General features: G+C 36.7%; 1 protein-coding gene across 1 annotated transcript in view; it reads right to left on the bottom strand.

Moving 5' to 3' along the window:
• The window catches only part of LEPR (leptin receptor), a 111805-nt gene that overhangs the window by 17616 nt on the left and 66246 nt on the right, over positions 1–27943 (bottom strand). Inside the window, exons 9-19 of the mRNA XM_088835360.1 lie at positions 25269–25559; positions 24995–25112; positions 22132–22331; positions 19589–19737; positions 18339–18498; positions 18148–18230; positions 11404–11620; positions 8698–8880; positions 7206–7301; positions 4696–4798; positions 3770–3845 (exon numbers count right to left, since the gene is read on the bottom strand). Of these exons, the coding sequence (XP_088691486.1) occupies positions 3770–3845; positions 4696–4798; positions 7206–7301; positions 8698–8880; positions 11404–11620; positions 18148–18230; positions 18339–18498; positions 19589–19737; positions 22132–22331; positions 24995–25112; positions 25269–25559 (1676 nt within the window). The remainder of the gene's footprint in view (positions 1–3769; positions 3846–4695; positions 4799–7205; positions 7302–8697; positions 8881–11403; positions 11621–18147; positions 18231–18338; positions 18499–19588; positions 19738–22131; positions 22332–24994; positions 25113–25268; positions 25560–27943) is intronic.

Here is a 27943-nt window from a genome sequence, read left to right as displayed (position 1 = left end):
AATAGTCAAAGCAAGCTTGAGGAAGAAAAATGGAACTTGAGGAATTAACCTGCTGGACTTCAGGCTCTACTACAAAGCCACAGTCATCAAGACAGTATGGTACTGGCATAAAGACAGAAATATAGATCAATGGAACAAAATAGAAAGCCCAGAGATAAATCCACGCACCTATGGACACCTCATCTTTGACAAAGGAGGCAAGAATATAAAATGGAGAAAAGACAGTCTCTTTAACAAGTGGTGCTGGGAAAACTGGTCAGCCACTTGTAAAAGAATGAAACTAGAACACTTCCTAACACCATACACCCAAATAAACTCAAAATGGATTAGAGAGCTAGATGTAAGTCCAGAAACTATAAAACTCCTAGAGGAGAACGTAGGCAAAACACTCTCTGACATAAATCACAGCAGGATCCTCCAAGACCCACCTCCCAGAATATTGGAAATAAAAGCAAAAATAAACAAATGGGACCTAATTAAAATCAAAAGCTTCTGCACAGCAAAGGAAACTATAAGCAAGGTGAAAAGACAGCCTTCAGAATGGGAGAAAATAATAGCAAATGAAGCAACGGATAAAGGATTAATCTCCAAAATATACAAGCAGTTCCTGCAGCTCAATTCCAGAAAAATTAATGACCCAATCAAAAAATGGGCCAAAGAACTAAACAGACATTTCTCCAAAGAAGACATACAGATGGCTAACAAACACATGAAAAAATGCTCAACATCCCTCATAATCAGAGAAATGCAAATCAAAACCACAATGAGATACCATTTCACACCAGTCAGAATGGCTGCTATCCAAAAGTCTACATGCAATAAATGCTGGAGAGGGTGTGGAGAGAAGAGGACCCTTTTACACTGTTGGTGGGAATGCAAACTAGTACAGCCACTATGGAGAACAGTGTGGAGATTCCTCAAAAAACTGGAAATAGAACTGCCATATGATCCAGCAATCACACTCCTGGGCATACACACCGAGGAAACCAGAATTGAAAGAGATACATGTACTCCAATGTTCATTGCAGCACTGTTTAGAATAGCCAGGACATGGAAGCAACCTAGATGTCCATCTACAGACGAATGGATAAGAAAGCTTTGGCATATACACAATGGAATATTACTCAACCATTAAAAAGAATGCATTTGAACCAGTTCTAATGAGGTGGATGAAACTAGAGCCTATTATACAGAATGAAGTAAGCCAGAAAGAAAAACACCAATACAATATACTAACGCATATATATGGAATTTAGAAAGATGCAAATGATAACCCTGTATACAAGACAGCAAAAGAGACACAGATGTATAGAACAGTCTTTGGGACTCTGTGGGAGAGGGTGAGGGTGGGATGGTTTGGGAGAATGGCATTGAAACATGTATATTATCATATGTGAAATGAATCGCCAGTTCAGGGTCGATGCATGTTACAGGATGCTCGGGGCTGGTATGTGGGGATGACCCAGAGGGAGGATAAGGGGAGGAGGGAGGTAGGAGTGGGATTCGGGAGGGGGAACTCATGTACACCCGGGGCGGATTCATGTCAATGTATGGCAAAACCAACCAATATAATATTGTAAAATAATTAGCCTCCAATAAAAATTTTTAAAAAAAGAAACTACAGTGCTAACATGTCTGAAGATAAAACACTCTCTCTTCTGCTGAAAGACTACAAGTTAGTTCCTTGCATTGTTTTGCCCACAATATTACTTATTTTGTTCACTCACTTGTTCATTGGTAAACTGTAGAGCACTGATTTTGTTATTGCAAATCATATTCATTAGTATGTGAATGAAAGTTAGAGGGTTGTAACCAGTATTTTTTAAATGAAATAAAATTTTGAAGATAGAGGGCACTGCAAATGCATACGATTTATATCTATACATTTACTAGGTTGCAAGGTAAAGCATATTTCTCACCAAGGGGCATGGTCAAAAAAAAGGAAAGTCAGAGAGAACAATTACTAATAGGCTTAAAATTAGACAAATTAGTAAACTAAGTCAGACTCTAAAACAAGTTACCTAACCAGTATACGCTTTACTTTTTTTCCTTCTATAAATAGAGATGCTAATATTTATTCCATGGGGTAACTGAAAGAATAACAATGTAAAACATGTAAATATGCAATATAATGATAATTTATTGAGACACCACTATTTGGAAGTACCATCTTCTTTACTCTCCAAAACAACTCAATGAGGTAAGTTCTATTAAACCTCATTTTACAGGAGAGGAAACTAAGATACCAAGAATTGAAATAAAAGTCTTAATGAATGTAAGAATATGTATCTCAATGATCTACACATAAATAAATGGACATATTATAAGATATCAGCATTTTGTTAATTCTTTTGTGAATACTGACTTTAGTATTTTGCATTTAGCAGGAGGAGCTCAATAACATATGTGGTCTTAAAATATAGCCCTAGAACTTAGAACACTCTTCACAAGAAATAATAAAATGCTCTGAAAACAGAGTTCTGAACTACATTTGTTCACAGAAGTTTTGGGGAAAGAAGAGCTTACAGCAAACTATTCATTGACATAGAGGGGTCTGTAGAGGTAAGAGAAATAGTGTCAGCATGACTAAGGCCCATGGACAGGAAAAATGGAATATATAAATTGATAACAGATTGTAGAGAGAAGTCATTGAGAACAGCTTAAAAGGACTATACTTGATCTTGCAGCTAAAAAGAAACCACTGAAGACTTGTAACAGTGACTGCTGCTGCTGCTGCTAAGTCGCTTCAGTCGTGTCCGACTCTGTGCGATCCCACAGATGGCAGCCCACCAGGCTCTCCCGTCCCTGGGATTCTCCAGGCAAGAACACTGGAGTGGGTTGCCATTTCCTTCTCCAATGCAGGAAAGTGAAAAGTGCAAGTGAAGTCGCTCAGTTGTGCCCAACTGGTAGTGACCCCACGGACTGCAGCCCACCAGGCTCCTCCATCCGTGGGATTTCCAGGCAAAAGTTCTGGAGTGGGTTGCCATTGCCTTCTCCGAACAGTGACTACAATGACACAATTATTGAGACTGAATAACCCCCATATGATTATTGTTCAAAACATTTAGATATTTTGCCATGAAAACTGAATTCTATTTTCCCAGTTTTATAGGTAGAAAGCCAACCCTGCTTCAAGGAAAACTCGGGAAATTAATGATATCTTTGTTAAATTCTAGACTTTTCTGAGAAAATCTATTATAGATGTAAGTGCAAATTATTAGAGTTGACTAATTGTTTCATAAGTAGCTTGAAAGGAGCTATCTTCATAAATGTATGCTTTACTATGATAATTGCATTTCAGATTTTGGTGTTTTAGGAAAGGATTATGTAGTTTTAAATTGACTTAAGTAATTATGAAGATAATTACAAGGGTTAAAAATATTGATTCAAGCCTTTCCCAAAGGACAATCAATTTATACCCAAAAAGTATATATAAATATTTGTTCTCCATCAGATTTGACCCTAATAATCTAATATTTGTTTTATGATATACCATGACACAGAAGAAAGGTATATATATTGTTAATTCAGATGATAAACTTCCTATTGAATTTTGTTTTGTCCTGGTTTCAAATCCCTGCATCTTCCTATCCATGAAAATAAACAACAAATTAGATTCATATTAAGATGAATTGAATAAAATAAAATTTAAACCTTATCCTTAAAAAAAAAGTTTTGAACCTTAAAAATGTTTGAATTCTAAAAGGTATACAGCCATCTAAAATGAAACAGTATATACTTGGGGTTAAAAAAAAATTGAAAAAAGGACCTTCTGAAAATTAAGTCCTTGTGCCCAGGAACAGTTCTTGGGGTTTGGAACATCTTCCCAAAATAACTTTTTCATTCTACAAAGGATAAACAAGGCATTAGAATTGGAGAACATTCACATTGAAAATGTTAACAGTTAATAAGCGAACAACTAGAAACTAAGTCTACCAGACTGGTTATGCCACAGTAAGATCAAATTTACTTCCATATGCTATCCCAGGAAGATTTCTACCAACTTTCTGTCTAGACCAACGTTAATGACCACTATAATAATAATAAAAAAATAGCTAGCATTTATTGAAAACTGTATGCCCAGCCCTGTGCTAAATACTTTGCACAGGCCCCATCAGCTCACTTGATTGGAAGACAAATTCAGATTCTAAAATCACTTTTCCCTCTTCACTGCTAGAAGACAAAAATTTCTGTAGAGATTTGCCACATGTGAAATAACCTCAGTGGTCTGGACCTCTCAGCACAGAGTGATGGGGCACATGAAGAACCATTCAAGTAGTTCAAATGAGACAGAATGGAGCCTCACAGTGCTAAAATTTAAAAAGCAGAATGCCTACTGACCATAAGTGAATTGACTGTTCCAAATAAATCTTCACAACTTAAAGTCCTCAACCTAGATTTACAATTCCGAAAGCCATTCCTATCACCTCTAAGAATATACTGCCTAGGTTTTTCTGTTATAAGCTTGTTATTTCATGAATGTATATATATTTGTTAAAAATCTAATTTATTCCCTGAGGCTTATGTGTGCTAGCAAAATGCTGTGTGGATTCCTGAAATAAGGAATACTTTTTCTTCTTATGCCATCTTATTGTATACTGAATACATATAAAATATTTAGCATATTTTAGTATTTCTGATTTGGGTTTAAAATGGTTTAAATATGCTTGAGATTTTTAACACTACATACAATACCTTTGATGTGATACTGACAATGTTCCAAGCAATAAGATTGAGGAGGAAATTATTATTGGCACAATTACATATAGATCTGCATCATGCTGGTGTTTTTCATCATCTGAAAAAGAAAAAATTCACACAACTCAGAATCTTGAGGAAGTAATATCTTTTTGTATCAAAAATCATAACAGACCTTTTTCTGATTTCATCATAAATCTGAATGACCTTTAAAGATACAAAAATCAGAAAGCTATAAGTATAGCTTTGATCATAAAATAATTACTATTTTGTTCAGAATTATGCTTCTCATAAATTAAAAGACGCTTACTCCTTGGAAGCAAAGTTATGACCAACCTAGACAGCATATTAAAAAGCAGACATTACTTTGCCAACAAAGGTCCATCTAGTCAAGGCTATGGTTTTTCCAGTGGTCATGTATGGATGTGAGAGTTGGACTGTGAAGAAAGCTGATCACTGAAGAATTGATGCTTTTGAACTGTGGTGTTGGAGAAGACTCTTGAGAGTCCCTTGGACTGCAAGGAGATCCAACCAGTCCGTTCTAAAGGAGATCAGTCCTGGGTGTTCATTGGAAGGACTGATGCTAAAGCTGAAACTCCAATACTTTGGCCACCTCATGCGACAAGTTGACTCACTGGAAAAGACTCTGATGCTCGGAGGGATTGGGGCCAGGAGGAGAAGGGGACAACAGAGAATGAGAAAGCTGGATGGCATCACCGACTCGATGGACATGAGTTTGAGTGAACTCTGGGAGTTGGTGATGGACAGGGAGGCCGCAAAGAGTCAGACACGACTGAGCAACTGAACTGAACGGAATGTAGCAAAATATTTTCTCAGAAGTATTTATTTGCCAGCTCTCTCCACTTGATCACTTTTCAATTATATGAGTCAAAGTGTCAATTAAAGTTGTTATGATGGCTCTCTGTGTCAGTCATCTGCTTCTGGAGAAGGCAATCTACAAGACCCATCAACTTCTATCTTGCTTACTTCAGATTCATTGACTTCTTTGTTGCTTCTTGGACCACCAAGCAAGCTCACTCTTCAGGGTCTTTGCACTTGCTGTTCCCTTGCTCAAATGTTCTTCCCCTTTGTCCTTGTAGGACTTATCACCTCCTTAGAGAAAAAGACCATCATTTTTTGGCCATCATTACTTCTCAGACAGTAAAGAATATGCCTGAGGTGTGGGTAGTTCAGTTCAGTCGCTCAGTCGTGTCCGACTCTTCGCGACCCCATGAATCACAGCACGCCAGGCCTCCCTGTCCATCACCAAGGGTGTGGGTAGACTTGTATTCAATTCCTGAATTGGGAAAATCCCTTGGAAAAGGAAATGGCAAACCACTCCAGTATTCTTGCCTGGAAAATTTCATGGACAGAGAAGCCTGGTGGGCTAAAGTCTATGGGGTCACAAAGAGTAGGACATGACTGAGTGACTAACACACACACTAAAGCACCACATTTTAACTCTATCCCTTCATTTTACTTTTATTTTTACTTCATATACTTATTTCTCTATGACACTATATTATTTGTTTATTGTCTGTCATTTGAGTACTGGAGTTTAAGCTCCATTTAGGGCACAGACTGATGTTCAATATTCAATCCCCATGTTTAGAACAGTGTTCAATATATATTTGTTAAACAATACATGAATGAAGTTATATAATTATTTTACTTCTAAAACCAAGTAAAATATTTCTCTCTTGAAACTTCATTATTGGGTCACTTAGATTTTAAAACAACCTGAAAAATAATAGTAAAATCAAACTGTTCCCACTCCAAGTACAGTAAGATGAATCAGAAATATGATACCCAATGAACTTTTTTCTATAACTGTCTCTCCAGTTTTATTTTCAGAAAAAATTTCCTTTAGAAGATGATGAAAATTTAAAGACTCCAAAAGTAAGTCAAAGCTTATTGTTTGGGGTAGGTGTGTTTATATTAATTGTGCAGCAAATTATTATTTTTTCAATTAAGCTTTATGATGATATATTTTGTGGCATAGCTGGGTATTTCCATTTTTGTTTCCATCAACTTTCTGATGTGAAGAGCAGACTCACTGGAAAAGATTCTGAAGCTGGGAAAGATTGACAGCAAGAGGAGAAGGGGGTAACAGGATGAGATGGTTGGATGGCATCACTGACTCAATGGACATGAGTTTGAGCAAACTTTGGGAGATAGTGAAAGACAGGGAAGCCTGGCATGATGCAGTCCATGGGGTTGCAAAGAGTTGGAGACAACTTAACGACCAAACAACAATCAACTTTCTACTCAATTTGAGGCTGAAAGTGTTACTTACCAATACAGGAACACAATATCATGCCTGATTATTCTTAATGACACCATGGAACCATATATCCTTAACACAGTCACCCATGACACATCTACAGAAGACTCTGGGCTCTTCCATGATTCCATCAGAAAGAGAATAATCAGATGGCAGCATTATTGCTAACTAAGGAAGAAACCACATATCTGTGTAAAAGGAAACTAAAAGTAAAAATTTTTACCTTGAGCAAAACTATTAATTATCTTCGGTTTCCCTACTCCTTCTGTAAATATTGGGTAAAGGCTGAACTGATACTTCTCAATGGGGATAAAATGATCTGAGGAGAGAAAAATATTTTAAAGAGTCATCCCTACTGAATTAATATTAATGAGTGAAATCTATATAAAAGTTTTAAGTGACTCATATTTTCATGCATATAAAACTGATGATTTATTGAAACTGGATTGAAAACTGATCTATGGATAGAAATATAATTGGGGAGTTTCAAAGACAATCTGAGCACTCTAAATTCTCTGAGTAACACCAATAATTTTCCAAATAATGTTTTAAAAATCTTACCCAGAGATAGAAAATTACAATTTTTCAAAGGCATGTTACAGCAACAGTCAGTTTGTTCAAGTTCGGGGTGTATGAATTGTTCCATTTCCCTTTCCAGGACAATCTGCTCTGCCTCTTTTCCCACAAGATCAAAACCAGCAATATTCCCTTTCTATAGGAATTCAGTTTACTCAGCTTCCCTATTCAAGGGAGTTGGGAGATTAAAGTCTTAGGAGATCCTATGTAAAGAACTTGGGAGTGGGGACCAGGAACCTTTGTACATATCCAGGTGTCTAGATGTATGGAAGATGACCATCTCCATAGCAAAGCTCAAAATGGATTTATCGGTGATCTATCATTTTCACAAATGCTAAAGACACACAAATATTACTCCACGAGAGATAAATCCCTTTGAAGCACAGAGTAACCACCTGGACAACAGTAATAATGAACTGAATTTAGTTCTCCATCAGTCATTAGTTTCTCTTTACTCTGATGCTAAATTCTAGGGTCTTTGGAATGAAAAGTATGAGCCTTTGGGATGACATTGTAAATAGTACTATGGCAATCCTTAGCTTCCCTGCTTAAAGCTTACTCAGACTTGGAGATTCTGTACTGTGCACTTACATTTTGTACTTTAATCACCTTACAGGGTAACTGGTCTACTTTTGGGAAATTATTAATCAGACCTTCAGCCTGACCCTCCCACTCATTACTAATGACATCATAAGTTGGTATACAAGTTGGGAAAACAATTTGGCAGTAGATATCAAAAGCCATTAAAATTCATTTTTTTTTAAAAAAGTTAAACTGGAAGCAACATAAATGTTCTCAAATAATTAAATGGTTTAAGTATATTTTGTAATAAAATGCTATATAATCATTAATAATGGTTAAAGGATTGGGGATAAAATAGAAACATGTTTGTGATATATCAAAGGAACCAACCAGAAGAAAAGTTATAAATGATACAATATGATTACAACTATAAATATTTAAGTGAAAAACAAATGAAATAGAATTAAATGCTGGTGACAAGGTGACAGAATTAAAGGTAATAAGATGTATCATCTATATTTTTGAAGTTTTCATTAACTGACTGTGTTATTTGAATTAATAATCTGTAGGGTCATATTAACCCATAGGAAAAACTTATCAAAATACAGTAAGCTTACCGTGGACATAATACTTCTTAACAGAGGAAGGGATTCTAAGCCATTTAATTTCACTGTCTTCATTAAGAATTTTCCACTCAAGAATAAAATACATCAGATTGTAATCACTGGGAGACAGCATCCAGGAAAGAATCACACAACTACTGTTTAAAGGGTAAGCGCTGAGTGACTGCACAACATTTACTGAGGGGAAAAGAAGGAAATTTATGTTTAACTTCAAAATTAATAAAAATCTCCAAATTGTCTTTAGGAACATTAAACTTAGTGAAAAAGGAAGAAGGAAGAGAAAGCAGATATTTACACAAATAAATAGAAAACACGGCAATTATTTTTGTATCACAGAAGTCATATAAGCAGATGTGGAAATATATGCTATGATAAATATAAGATTCTACCTAAAATTCAAAGAAGAAATTTTTGGATATGGTCAAAAGATGTTCTCTTCTGTAGTAATGTACAAGCCTATTAATCATCCTGCTGCTGTTGCTGCTGCTAAGTCACTTCAGTCGTGTCCGACTCTGTGCGACCCCATAGACAGCAGCCCACCAGGCTCCTCTGTCCCTGGGATTCTCCAGGCAAGAACACTGGAATAGGGTGCCACTGTCTTCTCCGATTAATCATCCTAATTCCCCCCAACTCTTCTCTCCCACTAATGGAATCATGCTTTCAAAGCACAAAACTAATCATTTAACACCCTCTGCACAGAGTCCCACTTCAAAGCCTCCAGACTTCCACAAGTGAGGACAAAATTCTCATCATGCCTACAATCCCCTAAGGGCCGTGTCTCAGCACATTTATCGGCTTTTCTGCACACACACACGCCCCTGGTGATCCTCCTTCATGTCCTCTCCTGGACCACAGGATTTGTGGTCAGACTGTTCCTCTCTCAGGGTTGCTCTTCTTCCCACCTTTCATGGAAGTTCAATTCCTATACAGCATCCTCAAGAAAACTTCTCTGACCCTCAATACTAGTTTAGGCTCCTATTTTTTTTCTTTTATAAAATTACATTCCTTTCCTAGGAACATGCATCTCAGTTTGTAAATAGGCATTAACTTATATGATTATTTGATTAAAGTCTGTCTCATCTATTGAACTCTGTGAGACCATTATAATTTTACCCACATTGGAATTTCTACCCCCTAGCAAGGCAATGGTTTTTCCCGTGGTCATGTATGGATGTGAGAGTTGGACTGTGAAGAAGGCTGACCGCCGAAGAATCGATGCTTTTGAACTGTGGTGTTGGAGAAGACTCTTGAGAGTCCCTTATACTGCAAGGAGATCCAACCAGTCCATTCTGGAGGAGATCAATCCTGGATGTTCATTGGAGGGACTGATGCTAAAGCTGAAACTGCAATACTTTGGCCACCTCATGCGACGAGTTGACTCACTGGAAAAGACTCTGATGCTGGGAAAGGTTGGGGGCAGGAGGAGAAGGGGACGACGGAGAATGAGATGGCTGGATGGCATCACGGACTCTGTGGACATGAGTTTGAGTGAACTCCGGGAGTTGGTGATGGACAGGGAGGCCTGGCGTGCTGTGATTCATGGGGTCGCGGAGAGTCGGACACGACTGAGCGACTGAACTGAACTGAACTGAACTGAGCATAGTGCAGCATTAAACAAATATTTATATTAATAGAATATACTGATTCAAAATATTTGTAGTGTAAAATACAGTGCAAGTGCTGTGAAACTTACATAAAGTTTACACTATATGTACACAAGTAATCACAATACAAGGCAGGATATAAAATACTCTAGAAAAGGTAGAAAGTATACTGAGATTTTAAAAAAAGAATAGGACACATAAGTTGACTCACTGGAAAAGACTCTGATGCTAGGAAAGGTTGGGGGCGGGAGGAGAAGGGGACGACAGAGAATGAGATGGCTGGATGGCATCACCGACTCTGTGGACATGAGTTTGAGTGAACTCCGGGAGTTGGTGATGGACAGGGAAGCCTGGCGTGCTGTGATTCATGGGGTCGCGGAGAGTCGGACAGGACTGAGCGACTGAACTGAACTGAACTGAAGTAAAGCAATAAGCAAATATTTCAGGAAGGTACATGATTAGTAGAGGGAAGTGAAATTTGAATTTTTCATCAAAAAATGTACTTTGAATATACTATACAAGCTACAAGCTCCTATATAAAGTGGTTCTTAATTCCTTGATTAATCAAATATATCAAAATTAATAAATGAGGGTTCATCACATATTAAATGAAATGCAAGTTATTTTCAAATCTAAGCAATTACTTGTACCTACCTAATGTTATACTATCACATATATACATGTAGTATATATGATGCACACATGTGTATTTTACCTATTCATATATGTGTGTGTGTATATGGACACATTATATGCATATGAATATACGTATATAAAGAGAGAAAGAGAGATTCATTCACCGACAACCTGCACTGGCCCAGAAGTTTTAAGTAATAGATTTATCAGAACATTCACATTTATTATAGTACTATTTCAACAATGTTCTACCATGTTCTACCGTGTGAAAACCCAAGGACCACATCACATAATCAGGATATACTCTTAAATTATTTTTTAGACAAAACAGAGATAAAAGGTAAAAAAGAGATTGATTCAGAGAATCGTAGGCTTCTTGGAAGATCATTTAGAATGGGAGGGGTTTGCAAAGATTAAATATTAAAGGAGCGCAGGTTTAATACCCTATACCTTTTCTTACCTTTGCTGATAGACCGTGAGAATGTTAAATTAAAATTTGCAGAAGAAGCCCCAATGGAATTGATGGCCAGAACCGTAACAGAATGTGCTTGCTCTGTCCAGCGGAAAGTGAGTCTAGTGTGATTTCCCGCGTCTTCCGACCACGTTCCACTGTGGGAAGTACGATGCTCTATCACATATCTTCTTACACTGCATAGTGAGTCATTTTTCATCAGGGGCTACAGGAAACACAGAAGTTGATTAGCTGAAGGGCTACAGTGCTTTTTATACCAGTCGAGCTCCTAGAACCCCAATTAAACATTTCACATTGGTAGGTAGGGCCCAGACCAGAGCAAGCCCTGATGAACTCAAGGCTGAAGTGTGGGCTGCTCTGGCAGTCTCCCTGAAGCTGTCTGGGTGACTATGGAACATGGGAAACTTGTTTTCTCCTTATGGCTTTTTTTTTCTTTACGACTCAGAGAATAAATCATTGGAAGATAATGAAGTATGGATATAAATAGGATACTTTTCTACCAGGAAGTTTCACTCTAATTTTAGAGAAAAGAAAGACTAATAGGGAGTTGAGAGTTTCTTCATCTAAAAAGCAAAAAAAGGAATAACTGTCTGTTTCTGTTTCTGTAAAGCAGCAATGAGAAAGCTGAAAAGAAATTAATCACTACTTCTATTAGTAAGACTGGTCATTTTTTTTCTTCCCATGACATGCTGACACTACAAGTCACACAGAGCATCAGGACAGTGTACAAGGCACCCAAGAAGATCTGTCCTGTAGTTAAAAAAATCACACCAAGTCATCAAGATGCCAGTGTAAAATACATTCTTAGTACAATTCTATCCTTCCATTCTACAGAGCATTAACAATACAACCCACTTTCCCCATCACCTTCACCTGTTTCAGGTAAGATTTAAGTGCTACTAATATGATGCTGTGAAAGTGCTGCACTCAATATGCCAGCAAATTTGGAAAACTCAGCAGTGGCCACAGGACTAGAAAAGGTCAGTCTTCATTCCAATCCCAAAGAAAGGCAATGCCAAAGAATGCTCAAACTACCGCACAATTGCACTCATCTCACACACTAGGAAAGTCATGCTCAAAATTCTCCAAGCCAGGCTTCAGAAATATGTGAACCGTGAACTCCCAGATGTTCAAGTAGGTTTTAGAAAAGGCAGAGGCACCAGAGATCAATTTGCGAACATCCGCTGGATCATGGAGAAAGCAAGAGAGTTCCAGAAAAACATCTATTTCTGCTTCACTGACTATGCCAAAGCCTTTGACTGTGTGGATCACAATAAACTGTGGAAAATTCTGAAAGAGATGGGAATCCCAGACCACCTGACCTGCCTTTTGAGAAACCTGTATGCAGGTCAGGAAGCAACAGTCAGAACTGTACATGGAACAACAGACTGGTTCCAAATAGGAAAAGGAGTACGTCAAGGCTGTATATTGTCACTTTGCCTATTTAACTTATATTCAGTTAACTTATACCATGAGGAACGCTAGGCTGGAAGAAGGACAAGCTGGAATCAAGATTGCTGGGAGAAATATCAATAACCTCAGATATGCAGATGACACTACCCTTATGGCAGAAAGTGAAGAGGAACTCAAAAGCCTCTTGATGAAAGTGAGAGGAGAGTGAAAAGGTTGGCTTGAAGCTCAACATTCAGAAAACTAAGATCATGGCATCTGGTCCCATTACTTCATGGGAAATAGATGGAAAAACAGTGGAGACAGTGTCAGACTTTAGATTTTGGGGCTCCAAAATCACTGCAGATGCTGATTGCAGCCAGGAAATTAAAAGACGCTTACTCCTTGGAAGGAAAGTTATGACCAACCTTGATAGTATATTAAAAAGCAGAGACATTACTTTGCCAACAAAGGTCCGTCTAGTCAAGGCTATGGTTTTTCCTGTGGTCATGTATGGATGTGAGAGTTGGACTATAAAGAAAGCTGAGCACCGAAGAATTGATGCTTTTGAGCTGTGGTGTTGGAGAAGACTCTTGCGAGTCCCTTGGACTGCAAGGAGATCCAACCAGTCCATCCTAAAGGAGCCCAGTACTGGATGTTCTTTGGAAGGACCGATGCTGAGGCTGAAACCAATACTTTGGCCACCTCACGGGAAGAGTTGACTCTTTGGAAAAGACCCTGATGCTGGGAGGGATTGGGGGCAGGAGGAGAAGGGAACAGCAGAGGATGAAATGTTGGATGGCATCACCAACTTGATGCACATGATTTGGGTGAACTCCGGGAGTTGGTGATGGACAGGGAGGCCTGGCATGCTGCAATTCATGGGGTTGCAAAGAGTCGGACACGACTGAGCGACTGAACTGAACTGAACACCTTGTCAACCTTTAGAAAGCTTGACACTATACAACAGACTAGAGCAGTGCTTCTCTTTTTTTTTGTCATTGAGATTCTTCTTCTAAGTCAGAAATTGAGAAACATAACTACAAATACACATAACTATATCCCTGCAGGTCTTGGTAAAACCTGGGTAGGTGGTGAGAAGATATTAGCAGCCACTGCAAGAAATAAGGGCTTCCCTGGTAGCTCAGACGGTAAAGTATCTGCCTGCAACACGGGAGACCTGGGTTCAATCCCTGGGTTGGGAAAGTACCCTAGAGGAAGGCATGGCAACCCACTCCTTGCCTGGAGAATCCCCATGGACAGAGGAGCCTGGCAGGCTACAGTCCATGGGGTCACAAAGAGTTGGACACCACTGAGCAACTAAGCATAGCACAGCAAGAAATGAAAAATCATACAAATGTTGCATTTTGTTTTTAAACAATCTGTCAGTTTTCATATACAAATGTTTACTTTTGTAACCCTCAAGTAAAATTGATGATAAACTTCCTTACTTTCTAGTCCTGCAAGTTACTCTAGGATCTTCTTGTGTATTCCTGCCCCAGACCTATTACCAAGCATTTTTTCACAGAGCCTCAGTTTCTTTATTGGAGAATAGTATTAGAAACAAATCTGAGAATGTTGCTTACTACCAGAATATGGCTTTCTCAGTTGACAGATTAAGAAATGCATGTGTGTGTACTATATCTATATACACACATATCTATGAAAACTTCTCAATCAGTAGCCAGACAAAAGATAAAAGAGAACCATAATTACAAGCTGTAATGGAAACATAATTAACATAACAATATAAAATAATTACACACAATTTAGAGGGTTAAGTAGAGTGATATGGTAAGTGGAGTACGTCAAGGCTGTATATTGTCACCCTGCTTATTTAACTTATATGCAGAGTACATCATGAGGAATGCTGGGCTGGAAGAAGCACAAGCTGGAATCAAGATTGCCAGGAGAAATATCAATAACCTCAGATATGCAGATGACACCACCTTTATGGCAGAAAGTGAAGAGGAACCAAAAAGCCTCTTGATGAAAGTGAAAGAGGAGAGTGAAAAAGTTGGCTTAAAGCTCAACATTCAGAAAACTAAGATCATCTGGTCCCATCACTTCATGGGAAATAGATGGAGAAACAGTGGAAACAGTGTCAGACTTTATTTTTTGGGCTCCAAAATCACTGCAGATGTTGACTGCAGCCAGGAAATTAAAAGACGCTTACTCCTTGGAAGGAAAGTTATGATCAACCTAGATAGCATATTAAAAAGCAGAGACATTACATTGCCAACCAAGGTCTGTCTAGTCAAGGCTATGGTTTTTCCAGTGGTCATGTATGGATGTGAGAGTTGGACTATAAAGAAAGCTGAGCACCGAAGAATTGATGCTTTTGAGCTGTGGTATTGGAGAAGACTCTTGAGAGTCCCTTGGACTGCAAGGAGATCCAACCAGTCCATTCTACAGGAGATCAGTCCTGGGTGTTCATTGGAAGGACTGATGCTAAAGCTGAAACTCCAATACTTTGGCCACCTCATGGGAAGAGTTGACTCACGGGGAAAGACTCTGATGCTGGGAAAAATTGAGGGCAGGAGGAGAAGGGGATGACAGAGGATGAGATGTTGGATGGCATCACTGACTTGATGGACATGAGTTTGAGTGAACTCCAGGAGTTGATGGTGGACAGGGAGCCCTGGAGTACTGTGATTCATGGGGTCTCAAAGAGTCGGACATGACTGAGAGACTGAACTGAACTGAACTGATGGTAAGTGGAAGTACATGCATGCATATATTTTCATCTGCCCAGCCAATTTATGTCTTTTTTTGGTGCATTTAATCCATTTACATTAAGGTAATTATTGATATGTATGATCTATTACCATTTTCTTAATTGTTTAGGGTTTATTTTGAGTAGGTCTTTTCCTTCACTTTTGATTCCTGCTTAGAGAACCTCTTTTATCATTTGTTATAAAGCTGACTTAATAGTGCTGAATTCTCTTAACTTTTGCTTGCTTGGAAAGCTTTTGATTTCTCCATCAAATCTGACAAAGAGTCTTGCTGGGTAGAGAGTATTCTTGGTTGGAGTTTCTTCCCACTGAAAATTTCTAGGTGAATCTATCTGCATCCATATTAAGCTAAACATGAGTTCATACCCTAATTCATTACCATATGGATCATTCTTTGCTTATCTATAATCAATTAAACAGTAACAAACTTGAGTCCTTCTTACCACCCATCATCCAATACTTAATTGTTCAATTCCAATTTATGTATCTAATGATACCAAAAAGCAGAGACATTACTTTGCCAACAAAGGTCCATCTAGTCAAGGCTATGGTTTTTCCAGTGGTCATGTATGGATGTGAGAGTTGGACTGTGAAGAAAGCTGATCACCGAAGAATTGATGTTTTTGAACTGTGGTGCTGGGGAAGACTCTTGAGAGTCCCTTGGACTGCAAGGAGATCCAACCAGTCCATTCTAAAGGAGAGCGATCCTGGGTGTTCATTGGAAGGACTGATGCTAAAGCTGAAACTCCAATACTTTGGCCACCTCATGCGAAGAGTTGACTCACTGGAAAGGACTCTGATGCTGGGAAGGATTGGGGGCAGGAGAAGGGGACGACAGAGAATGAGATGGCTGGATGGCATCACCGACTCGATGGACATGAGTTTGAGTGAACTCCGGGAGTTGGTGATGGATAGGGAGGCCTGGCGTGCTGTGATTCATGGGGTCGCAAGGAGTCAGTCACGACTGAGTGACTGAACTGAAGTGAATGATACCAAAACTGTTAACCCATACCTTGGGAGAAAAATGACTTTATCAACAAGAATACAGTGGTTATATACAGTTCCTTTTGACTTTATTCTTAAGAATCTACTCATTAAAAAGGTTACCCAGGCCTGGAACTTTTTTGCCCAACTCCTTCAGTAAGGTTGTTTCATACACTTGTAGTACAGTTAGATTCTCTTGTTGCAGCCTGAACTCCATCCTAGGATTCTCCAACCCCCTAATGATTTATCTTTAATTTGCATACATTAAGGTTTTCTCTTTATGCTATAAGGTTTTATGAATTTTGAGAAATACATAAGGCTATGTACTCACTAGGACAATATTATACCAAATAGTTTCACCATCATAAAAGATCCCCTGTTCTTCACCCATTCAAACCTTTCCCCATCAACCAAAAACCTGGAAACCATTGATCTTTTTGCTGTCTCTATATATACATCTATCTTTTCCTGAATGCCATCTAAGTGGAATCATAACATAGCCCTTTACACAGCCTTCTAGCACTTAGCAACATTCATTTAAGACTCATCCATATCTTTTGTGGCTTTATATTCTTTTTATCACTGAATATTATTACCAGACAGCACTAGTGGTAAAGAACCTGACTGCCAATGGTAAGAAATGCAGGTTTGATCCCTGGATCAGGAAGATTCCCTAAAAGAGGGCATGGCAAACCACTCAACTCAATTATATTCCAGAGAATCCCATGAACAGAGGAGCCTGGTGGGCTACAGTCCATAGCGTTACAAAGAGTCAGACAGGACTGTAGAGACTTAGCACACACACACACATTATTCCATTATATGAAAGTACCAAAGTATTTTTATAAGAATCTATCAAACTATATCCCAAAGTGGTTGTACAATTTTGCATTACCGCCAGCAAAGAATAAAAGTTCCTGTTGCTTCACATTCTAGTCAGCAATTTATTATGAGTTTTTTGGATTTTAACCATTCTAAAAAGTATGTAGTGTATCTCATTGTTGTTCTAATATGGATTTCCCTAATGACAAATGATGTTTGTAAGGACTGAATGTTTTTATCCCCTGAAAATTCTAACAAAACAAAACAAAAAAAAAAAATACGTTCACTTGGGACAGAAATCAATTCATTTGGGAGAAAGAATGCTTTCAAAACTGCTAAGTTCTATACTCATTGTTTTTAGAAATATCTGCTGTATATTTGCCATCATACAGAAAGAACAATCTCAATGTCCTTGAGGTATGTAGGGAAGGCCATGTTTACTCTGGTTAGGGTTAAACACTAATGGAATTTTTTGGACTTGAAGGAACACTAGATATTATCCAGTCCAATCTTATGTTGATAGAGATGAGGAAACTGAGGGTCAAAGGTCTAAGTGACTGTCAAAACAACACTGATTAACTACACCTGTCAAGCCAAAAACAGAATTAAAGTTGCCAAACTCCAGACCAGTGCTTCCTCCACTCTACATCTCGGCTCTCTATAATCAACATCTTCAAATGAAAATAAATTTGGGATTGCAGAGTGTACAAAAGATGGTATTATTGAGTAAATCTTTTTACAATGAAGCAAATCTTTCAGGATATAGAAGTAAAATTTTAAATAACATAAAAATCAGGAATACCTTCCAAAGCAAAGTGACATTTCTCTCTTTTTTAGTGGCGTCTTCACTAATTATTCTCCAAAATTCAGGTCCTCTGATAGGAACTGCAAAATGACAAGGAGCCCATATGATCTTAGAAGGATTATCTTTCAGTCATATTTGAAGCACATACTTAGGAATTTTTAAGACACATTCACAAAATCTCTACAGACCTTTCACATCCATGACAACTGTGTGGGCTGGAGTACTCCAATTACTCCAATATCCCAGTCCATCTAGCCTCTTACAGCGCACCTGGACAGTATAGACTGCACAGAGGTCTGGCACTGGGAGACTGGCAGATTTTAATTTTGCATCATATACTTCAAATATCTGTAAAATAAGTCAAATCATTAGATTGATCATTACTAACACATATGTAGCTAAAAGACCCTGAGGTGCATTTTATTTTAAACTCTAACACTATTCCAAAACTAAGAGAGAACTGATTTTGTGTTTTCTGACTTTAGAAGTTTACCAGGCTCGCAATGTGAGTTCCTTCAAGTTAAGGATTGCCTTAGCCATCTTGTTATTTCCATCCACGACAAGACTAGAACAAGAGTTCTCTTGCAACCTCACTTCCCAATCACCCTCTTACCCTATTGCTAACCTCTGTCCCCAGACCTTTAATAATTTTAACCTAGTGGTTAGATAGGGCCTACCCTATAGGGCCTGTCTGATATTCAGTCTCTTCAATAAGTAAATAAACTGTCACATTCGGCTGACATCACTGTGATCTAGACAAAATGGGAGCTCCTGCTATTTCTAGGTTTTGCACGCTGCTGTCAGAAAGCCAAAACAAAAAGGTATCAAATATTCAGTTGCCACTGTGGGTGTCATTCTGGTTTGTTTGATAAAAGCAGCTTCCAAAATGTGTCCCATTGAATATGTGTGTTAGAGGAAAAAAGATTCCTTGGTAAAATGAGCTTGAGAAACAGGATGAAATAAAGTCACAAATGTTTCTTAAAATCAGAACTTCTCCAAACCTTTAACATGCAAAGTATCATGATGCTACACTAGGGACATATAGTGATGCAAGGTTTCCTAAACTTTATTTAATGTGATCTTTGTTCAAGAAACATTTTATGGGATCAATGTTCTATAAAACACACCTTGGGAAATGATCAGTCACAGGACATTTCATTCCTTGAAAGGGTTAGCAGCTCAACGGATAGAACTTAGGCAAACTCCGGGAGATAGTGGAAGGCAGGGAAGCCTGTCGTGCTGCAGTCAGTGGGGTCACAAAGAGCTGGACATGACTGAGCGACTGAACAACCACAAAAATTTAACAAAAAGAACTACAGAATACAGGAGGATGTATTCTTATGCCAGTAAAATAAATCTTATGCAATAAAATTCTTAAATAGTTATAAGAAATAATATTTAGTGAGGCAAGCTGAAGAAATTTCCAGGTAAAAAATACCTTCCATTGTACTTGTTTTCCACTTAAACCATAGCGAATCTGGAACTGAAGATTATTCTCTGGAAAGACTGGCTTTTCCCAAGATACTTTCAATAATCCAATTTTTACAGTAATTTCTGCTTTCACATTGGATGGGGGCAATGGTTTCACTAAAAAAAAAATTTTTTAAGTATTATGTAACAGTAATTTAAACAGTAACAATGTTTTTAAATGTTATTATGATTTTATAATCTTTCACTGGGCTTCCCAGGAGGCTCAGTGGTAAAGAATCCACCTGCCAAGCAGGAGATGCAAGTTTGATCCCTAGGTCAGGAAGATACCCTGGAGAAGGAAATGGCAACCCACTCAGTATTCTTGCCTGGGAAAACCCCATGGACAGAGGAGCCTGGCAGGTTATAGTCCATAGGGTTATAAAGAGTCAGACACAACTTAGCAACAATAATCTTCCATACCTTCTATTTATAAAGCAACGTCTCTTTCTCAGAATTTTCTCATTGTCTCATTTTATCCCCTACAACTTTATGTGATATGTAAGAAAGAGATTATGTCAGTTTTGCAAATAGAGCTATTGACTGAAAAAAGGTCAATTCATTGTTCATGTCACTCTGCAAATTAATAGTAAGACCTGATTAGAAATGGAGCTATTGTCTCTGAATGCAAAAGATACCATACTGAACACATAAGAAATTTAATAGCAAACTCTGTTCTATATAGAACTTTAATTAAAAGCAAAAAACTATACAGTGCATCCATTTCCACACATGTGGTTTCAAACTTTTCTACTGTTTGTTAATAGGTATTTCTAGGTTAAGGTCAGAGATAGTCTTGCAGAGTAAAGCCTTGGTTCTCTACAGTCTGAGGAAAATAAGTTTTTAAAGGTAGAAACAAAGGCAAAGAGAACCAGATGGCAAGAGCTTTTTTTAAAAATAGTAAAAGACATTACTCAAACTCAATGTATTCGGGAACTAATATCTCAAAGCATAACCACAATAGTGTGAACATTTGAAGCTCCAGACTTCATCAACAATACTTCTTCAGACTGTGCATAACCAAAACTCCTAAACTTTTTTTATTATTACTCAGTATCTCATGCTTATTCAGTTCTTCATATGTATGCCAAGAAGACAGTCTTCACCAACTAGTATAATGACATATTTTTCACCTTTTGATAAAAGGTATTAATAATTCCTCATCAAGAAAAGAAGTATGAGCTTCCAAAAGACCCTAAGGCATTAAATCTGTGATTGCACTTCACTGAATCATATGGACATATATTCCACGAATGCCTAGTTTGTACAAGGAATGACTTGAAGTACAACAGTTCATGTGATCCCCAGAATACTGACCTTAGGGAAGGAGTTTTCTACAGTTTATAGATTATTAAATAGTCTCAGAGCATTTAAACAACTAGCCCAAGTTAACAAAGCTAGTAAAATGAGGAACGGTCATTCCCAAAGCTGAATTTTCACAGTGTCTTCTAGTATATAGTTTGCAATATAAGTCCAATTTAAATGCCTTATATTAGTACTAAAAAGAGTAACATCAAAAATTGTTCAGATAGCAAACTGAATCCATGCTGCAGTTGTCACATAATAGATGTGAGAGTGTATCTGTGCACGTTGGTGGGGAGGGGTGTAGAAGAATTCTTTGCTATCCTAGGATATTTAGTATCAGAGAAGTACTCCTTACAATAAAATCACTTAAAATGGAACCAAACTAGTGAGGGGCCTAAAGAGGGCAGATCAATTAATTGGGACTTCATATTGAAAGAACACTTTTTTGATTATGACAATTTCATCCTATATCTAACAAAATTTAGATTTTTAAGCCATATATGTATTAATTATCTGAAAATACAATGGACCAATATTAATTTTTGGTAAAATTTCCCAACAAAATAGTATACAGCATTAAAAGATACTCTTCTGTCTTTGCCAGACAATCATAAATGGGCCATTTTTCAAAGATTTCACAGTGATACTTGGAGCAATATACCAAAATTTCCAAGGGTTCTCTTTGTCCTTTGAAATAAAAATATCTTTTTAAAATACTATGATGGATGTCATCGTCTTGATTATTTTCTCTTTATTTCACTTGAGTTATTTTGAATCCCTCTGCTTCCTACCCAGCCTTACAAATTTAAGCTTTGAGTTATGACTACTCAGATTTCAAAAACCATCAGAATATCCAATTTAAACTTTTAGATTAAAAACATCAGATGTTGCCATATGTATATTGAGAAAAAACATAAAATAGTGTATTATTTAGAATAACATTAGTACCAAATTTCAAACCCAGTAACCAATATAACTCAGCAAATTATGTGCTAAACATATTTCTATTGTTAAAAAATTGTGCTATAAGTAAAATAAAAATTGTAAAATTGTCTAAGGCTGATTGTCTTTTCAATCCCACTGCAAATAGGAAAATAATTTTTTAATCTAGTGTGATCATAAAATAGCAAAATTCAACTGTTACCCTGAATCAGTCTGAATCCAAAACTGCTAATAAAAATGAAGACATACAAATAGTTTTTAACGTACCCACAGAATCAGGAATGACACAAGCTGGTGGAGAGTCCAGTGAGCCCAACGTGTGATTAATTCTAATCCACATTGTGTAGCCAGATAATAGAAAGATTGGTTGAAATATGCATTCATAAAAACCATCTCTCTGCAAGTGGCAATCTTTGGGTTCAGATACAGGATGAATAGACGGAACATCAGAACAGTAAAGGCTGCTCCTTAAAAGATAAAAAAAAGCAATAAGTATACAACAATGATGAAAGCAATAAGATATCTGAGAAGACTTCTTTGTTGTTTAAAATAGTTTTTGCTCCATCTAAAAGTAGTTGTTCTTACTGGAAAGGCATTTTTGAATTCCCAACTATATTACAATCTTTCCATAAAAATAGTAAACGCTTATTAAATATTCCACTTGACAGTAAGTGGGTTTGAAATTGAAGCAAATGACAATTTTTAATAAGGAGAGAAGGATCCAATTAGAGATAGTACTTACACCACCTTGGAAGCTATGCTAATAAAGATCATAAGTTGTAAAGGGACATTCCTGAGATGGAAAAGAAGGTAAATTCCTTGCACTTTAAATTCTACCACAAATTGAAAACATAATTGATAGTAAATTATATCTTAATTGACGTTGCCCTAATATATTCTAGTTCAAAGCAATATAATTAAAATAATACCAATTCTTGACTTATATATGGATCGTATAGTCAGGTGAGCTTCCCAAGTGACCCAGTGGTAAAGAATTCACCTGCCAGTGCAGAGGAGACATGGGTTCAACCTCTGAGGTGGGAAGATCCCTGGAGAAGGAAATGGCACCCACTCCAGTATTCTTGCCTGAAGAATCCCATGGATAGAGAAGCCTGATGGGCTATAGTCCATGAGGTTGCAAAGAGTTGGACATGACTGAGCATGCAGGCATATAGTCAGGTATATCACTTATTTTCTCAGAGAAGAAAATTCAGAAAATATTTTTATCACTACATTCCAATCAACACTATACCTTAGAGAATAGAAAGCATTTCACCTCTTCTTTGAAATAACTCTTCTGCCATTATTGGCTTTAAATACAGTAGTTAAGTGCTAAAAGTAGCAGTTACTGTTTCCTTAGGAATGGGAGTAAGGAGGTTACATGAAAATGGAAAATCTATATTTTTCTGTCCCTTATTTTCCATTTTTTGTGACACCTTTTTCTTCCTATTTCCTCAAAATTACAACCACATGTGAGTTTGTGTGTGTGTGTGTGTGTATGTGAAAGACTGTGATGGGTGAGGTTAGATGAGAAAGTGGGGTGAGGAGTCATCATCTCGTACAGAAACACATCAGCAGTCCACTTGGAATTCAAAGATCAGCATCATTATCATTATGATAGACACAAACATTTATTGAATGTTTACCAGAAGAAATCATATCACTTAATTATAATTAAATAAAATATTATTAATTCTCATAGAAACCCTTCAAGTCCTATTATTTGTTCCATTGTACAGATAAGGAAAATGAAGCTTAGAGAGGTTAAAAAACTCGACCAAACATATGCAGCTACTTTCATGGTTCTTCTGAAAATACTAGGAAGATAAATGACTCAAAATGCTTAGAGAACAGTCATCCATAAACACCATTGAAAATGTCATGGAAGGAAAGTAAAGAGATTACAAAAGTCATGTGGTATACAGTGAACATCCTATTGATTTTAAAGTACTCATATCACGTAAGATGAAGACAGCTATTATTCCCACATGAGATGAAGGAACTGCCCCGTTTTTTCTAATATTACGTAAGAATAGATTGGTAGCAGTAGGAAAAGATCAGAACTCATTATTTGAGAAAATGGATTTGTTTTTCAAGTTGAAACTTTAGATTTTAAGAATCAATGAGCACAAGCTATAAAACTGGAAGTCCTGATACAAATGGGTGTTTAAGGGTACTACACATTCTTGAAAATTACTAAAGAGTATTATAAAAATTAAAATATGTCTATCTTGTCCTAATCAACACATTTTAGATAAAAGCATTTATAGAGAGAAGGAGAATACTATAGGAAGACAATGAACGTGAATTCTTTTTAAAACAAAGAAGGGTAAAAAACAAATGAAATCAACCTTTACTAGAATAGTTTAATCATTGTGAAGTAAACAAAGTTATGGTTACCAAAGGGGAAAGGAGGGAAGAAATAAATAATTTAGGAGTTTGGGATTAACAGATACATACTACTATTTATAAAACAGATAAACAACAAGGATATACTATATAGCACAGAGAACTATATTCAGTATAATAACCTGTAATGAAAAGAATCTGAAAAAGAATAGATACACATACACACACATATACACAAAACTGAATCATTCTGCAGCACACCTGAAATTAGCACAACATTGTAAATCAACTATAGTTCAATTAAAAAAATAACCTTACCTCTTTATAAAAACCATTCATATTGTCTCTCACAATCTCTGTGCCACTACCTCCAATTTTTCCTAAAACCTTAATCTTCAGCAAATGATATGAGGCTTCTATAATCCTTCATATTTTCCTCTAGTCAATTCTCCAAGTCAAATCAAAAATGTATAGACATTAGTTTGGGGGATTAAATTCATTAACTACATATTAATTATTTCTCCACATTAAATGCAATTGTGGAGAATTAACTGATCATCAGAAAAAAAAATCTGACATAAAAAAAAATTACAACTTTTTGTGTGTCAATTTTTTCAAGAATGATCAATTTATTTAACTCTTCAAAAATTTCCTAAAAAGTATATTCTACTTTCCTCTTTCAGGAATAAACCTACCAGAGTATCACTATCATGACATTTTTATAAGAAATGTTTATCTCACCATATCCACAGAAAAATAAAATAACAAAAATAATACATACCTATGATACCTCAGCTGCAAATTACTTCCCGCAAGTGATTGGATTGCATTGGGTGACCATCTGCAAGTCATTTTAGTTAAGTACCCATCAGTTTCACATGATATATTGATATTGACATCTATTTAAAACACATTAAAATATTACTATAAAGCAAAACCACCAAAACATTTAATGAAAATAAAATTTCCTTAGCATCTTCAATGGGACTCTAAGATAGAGTCCATAATAAAAATGTATCTCATGGAAAAAAAGAAGACAAGCCTGGGATTCTTACCAATCACATATAACTCAGCATAGCGATGGTGGCACTCTTGCTCATTGCAGCAGTACACTGCATCATAGGTGAACTTCCCTCGGGGTTTGGTTGCATTCAAGTTGGGAAAAGTAACTTTGCTAATATGGTCATCCACAACATCATATTGGCTTTGAGGAATTTTCTCAGCTAAATTCAACCACCAAACAATCTTTTTTGAGGAAACAATCTTCTTTTCATTTTTATAGATACAGTGAAAAGAAATGTTAGACCCAACCGTTGTCAGAATTTTAGGTGGAAAATATATGACATCTGTAAAGGGGGAAGAAAGATATGATATAAGATCATGAAGGAAAACATCACGTAAGTAATTGATACCACGTAAAAAGGATTCACCAGGCATTCAGGATTATACTGCCCCAAATAAAATGAGTGTGCTGAGAGACTGCAGAACTGTAGCTGTCCATTCATGTATAGTTAGTAAGCATCCCAAGCATTCTCATTCTCAAATAACTTGAGTGTCCATAAATGTCTTCAGAATTTTCTAAGAACAGAGATTTATTCATTATAAAATATGTTTTAGTGAATAACTGTCACTTGCTGATAGGCAGAAAATTAGTGAAAATGAAATATAGTCTAATTCTACCATGGCATGTCTTCCATCAGACTCTGCTTTCACAATCAGCAAACCTTAGGCAAGTTCTCATCAAATCCCTACAAAGCAAAATCCTGAAGAATAAATGGTGATATCCCTTCTCTCATTTGAATACATGAAAATTTCAAGTAAGCAAGTACAGAAATAAGCTTTAAATAAGAAAACTTGTTCAGTTAAGCTCAGTTCATTCGCTCAGTCGTGTCCGACTCTGCGACCCCATGAATCACAGCATGCCAGGCCTCCCTGTCCATCACCAACTCCCAGAGTTCTCTCAAAACTCATGTCCATCGAGTCGGTGATGCCATCCAGCCATCTCATTCTCCATCATCCCCTTCTCCTCCTGCCCCCAATCCCTCCCAGCATCAGAGTCTTTTCCAGTGAGTCAACTATTCACGAGGTGGCCAAAGTATTGAAGTTTAAGCTTTAGCATCAGTCCTTCCAATGAACACCCAGGACTGATCTCCTTTAGAACAGACTGGTTGGATCTTGTTAGGAAATGCAAAATCAATGATGCACCAGTAAACAAGGCAGGCAAAACTGCAAACAGTGTTCTGTAACATCATTTTAAGTTATTTAGTGCCAGTGTCATGTGGTTGAGGACAAGGGGAATCAACATTTCTCTAAAGTATTATTCTTAACACCTATACACTATTCCATAGTACTATTTCAGTCTCCTATTACTGGAAACATTTTCTTTTTCTTTGTGTGCTCAGTCGTCTCCGACTCTGTGACCCAATGGACTGTCACAGGCTCCTTTGTCCATGCAATTCTCTAAGCAAGAGTACTGGAGTGGGTTGCCACTTATATTCCCGATCCAGGAATCAAACCCATGTCTCCTGCATTGGCAGGTGGATTCTTTACCATTGCGCCACCTGGGAAACCATAGTTAAGTCTCTATTTTTTAAATTAGAAACAGAATAAAAGTAAATGAATGTTTACACAGGAACAAATTATTTCTGCCATAATGCATTATGAAACAGGACATTTCAGTCGTAAAATTTAAGGTAAGCTATATTCTGCTGATGGAATATGAATATCTGTTTCCATATATATCCTTTGAATTACCCTCAAAACAAATCCAAAAACTTTGATTAGTTCTTATTATTTTTCTATTTTCTGTAATTGCATGCTAAACTCCAATGTCTTAATATTTACAATCCACAGAAGATATTTGCATTTGCTATGTCTACAGTCAAGTATAAACAGGAGAAAACTTCATAGCATGAAATTATTGGATAGAAGTTAGCCTTTATATTTATGAAGCTCACCTAGGGTGGCACTCAGGCTTCACTGGTAATTACTTACTTACCTTACCACACACCTCATTACCAACTGCCTCAAAAGTCTCAATTCAGCTTTTTTTAAAAGAGTACAAATAAGATTTCCAAAATTAAATTGAAGCTTTAATTTGAAAGATAATAAAAAGCTCAAAGCATTTCACTTTGAAATTGAAGCCTAAGACTTAATTGAAAAACAGAATTAAAGTCAGGGCATTTTCATGTAATTAAATGCTAAAATAGCTTTAAAAAACAAGTTATTAAAAACCTGATGATCTATAAAATTTATATTGAGCAAATGTATTGAAATTGATATGTGCTATTTAATTTTCAAAATAATATAAATAAATCTATCTTTTATTCTCATGTGAGACACTACTATGCAACAGTTTGTAAATTAAGACAACAATAATGATTTTCTTCCCATGACCATATATCAATACCTTTACAGGATCCGCATTAATGAATTCTATTTTAAAAGGAAATTCTATTGACAAACATTAGTAAATTACTCAAAAGAACATAAATCATGAATCAAACATTTTAGATAAATTATTTTAAAATGCGTGTCTTTATCATAGCTCCATAAAATAGATTTTTTAATTCTTGGAGCAGATTACCTATTTTCTTTAAGAATAAAGTATTTTCTCTAACCTGGTATAAGAGCTGCACAAGAAATGTAGATATTATCTAACATCTGTTTCTCCTCTTCTTTCACAGCAACAGGAATGCAGATAATAACATTACTACAGGAATTCAGCACT

The sequence above is a fragment of the Moschus berezovskii genome, chromosome 4 (assembly GCF_049115385.1).
Source record: "Moschus berezovskii isolate FMDL1 chromosome 4, NW_MosBer_1.0, whole genome shotgun sequence".
Taxonomy (NCBI): domain Eukaryota; kingdom Metazoa; phylum Chordata; class Mammalia; order Artiodactyla; family Moschidae; genus Moschus; species Moschus berezovskii.
Note: the sequence above shows the minus strand (reverse complement) of the source record. Positions and strands in the feature narration are given on the sequence as shown.